The 1558-nt window shown below is 45.8% G+C and overlaps 2 protein-coding genes across 2 annotated transcripts in view; both read left to right on the top strand.

Moving 5' to 3' along the window:
• EMH_0077730 (uncharacterized protein) overlaps positions 1-78 on the top strand; it is a gene marked incomplete at both ends in the record, with an annotated part of 2793 nt that extends 2715 nt beyond the window's left edge. The window contains 1 exon segment of the mRNA XM_013499892.1: positions 3-78. Within this exon segment, the coding sequence (XP_013355346.1) occupies positions 3-78 (76 nt within the window).
• Positions 79-431: 353 nt separating this feature from the next.
• Positions 432-1256, top strand: EMH_0077720 (uncharacterized protein; the record flags this gene model as incomplete). The annotated part of the gene is made up of 1 exon (XM_013499891.1): positions 432-1256. The coding sequence occupies one exon, from the start codon at positions 432-434 to the stop codon at positions 1254-1256; it is 825 nt and encodes a 274-aa protein (XP_013355345.1).
• Positions 1257-1558: the final 302 nt, after the last annotated feature.

Genomic DNA, 1558 nt, shown 5'->3' with positions numbered 1-1558 from the left:
CTTATTCTGCTGCTGCTGTTGCTGCTGCTGCTGCTGCTGCTGCTGTTGATGATGCTGCTGCTGAGCTTGCTTGGCTAAATGTAGGTGATGCTGCAGCAGCAGAGACACAGCAGCAGGGTGTACAGGCATCTCCTGATGCTCTTTCTCCTTCTTCTTCTTTTTCTTCTTCTTATTCTTCTTCTCCTTTTTCTTCTTCTTTTTCTTCTTCTTCTTCTTCTGCTTTTTCTTTTTCTCCTTCTCCTTTTTCTTCTTCTTCTTCTTCTTCTTTTCCCTTTTCTCCTCCTTTTTCTTCTCTTTCTCGGCATCAGCATTCACGCAAAGAAAGTGTTGACGCTGTACATACACCTAAAAACAAATCTTCTCGTCTCTCTCCTTCTCATTCTCTTTCTTCTTCTTTTTCTTCTTTTTCTTCTTCTGCTGCTTTCGAGCCGATGCTCCCTTCTTATTCCCCCGACTCTGCTGCTGCAGCAGCAGCAGCAGCAGCAGCAGCAGCAGCTGATCAGGAGCAGCAAATCCCTGATTCTCCCTCTGCTGCAGCTCCTTATTCTCATCTGCCTGGAGCTTGGGGGGCCCCCGGGGGGGCCCCAGCGTGGCCCAGCGCAGAAACTACAAGGGGGCCCCCACGGGGGCCCCCAAGGGGGCCCCCTCGGTACCCCTTCTCTAGTAGAGGGCCGTATATGCCTCCCCCCTCCGCTGCTGATGCAGCTCCTGCAGCATATCCGCAGCAGCAACGGCAGCAGCAGCAGCAACTGCAGCAGCAGCAGCAACTGCAGCAGCAGCTGCAGCAGCAGCAGCAACAGCGGCAGCTGCAGCAACAGCAACGGCAGCAGCGATTCCAGTTGCAGGTGCAGGAGCAGCAGGAGCAGCTGCTGCTGTTGCAGGAACAACGATGGTCAGCTGCTGCTGCTGCTGCTGCTGCTGCTACTCCTTTTTATGGATTTGAGATGGGGATGCCAAGACAAAAAGAAGAAGAAAAAGAAAAAAAAGAAAAAGAAAAAAAAGAAAAAACAAAATTCCCCTTACTACTTAATCCTAGATTTATAGATATACAACAAAAAAGAAAAGAAGAAGAAAGCAGCGGCCCCTTCTATGGTTTTGAAATGGGCATGCCGCAGCAGCAGCGGGGAGCGGGAGACACAGCAGCAGCAGCAGCAGCAGCAGCAGCAGCAGCAGCAGCAGCAGCAGCAGCGGGGGAGAGGCAGCAGGAGGGGGAGAAGACGATACCCTCTCATCCGTGGGGGCCCCCGGGCCCCTAAATATGTTTAATGTAGATAAATAAAAAAAAAGAAAATGTAGTTTATTATGGATGGCTTTATGCAGGTTCTTACTATATTTGTTTGTTTATTTATTTATTTATTTATTTATTTATTTATTTATTTATTTTTCTTCTTTTGTGTTTTTGTTTGTTTGTTTGGTTTTTCTCTTTTGTTTGTTTGAACCCTGCTTTGTCTACTTACTTGCTCTCCGTATCTGTGTTTGTGTATATGTATATAAATATAAATATAAATATAAATATAAATATATATATATATATATATATATATATATATATATATAT

The sequence above is a fragment of the Eimeria mitis genome, genomic scaffold, assembly GCF_000499745.2.
Source record: "Eimeria mitis Houghton genomic scaffold, Emh_scaff4795, whole genome shotgun sequence".
NCBI classification, from domain to species: domain Eukaryota; phylum Apicomplexa; class Conoidasida; order Eucoccidiorida; family Eimeriidae; genus Eimeria; species Eimeria mitis.
This window is presented reverse-complemented; position numbering and strand designations above follow the sequence as displayed.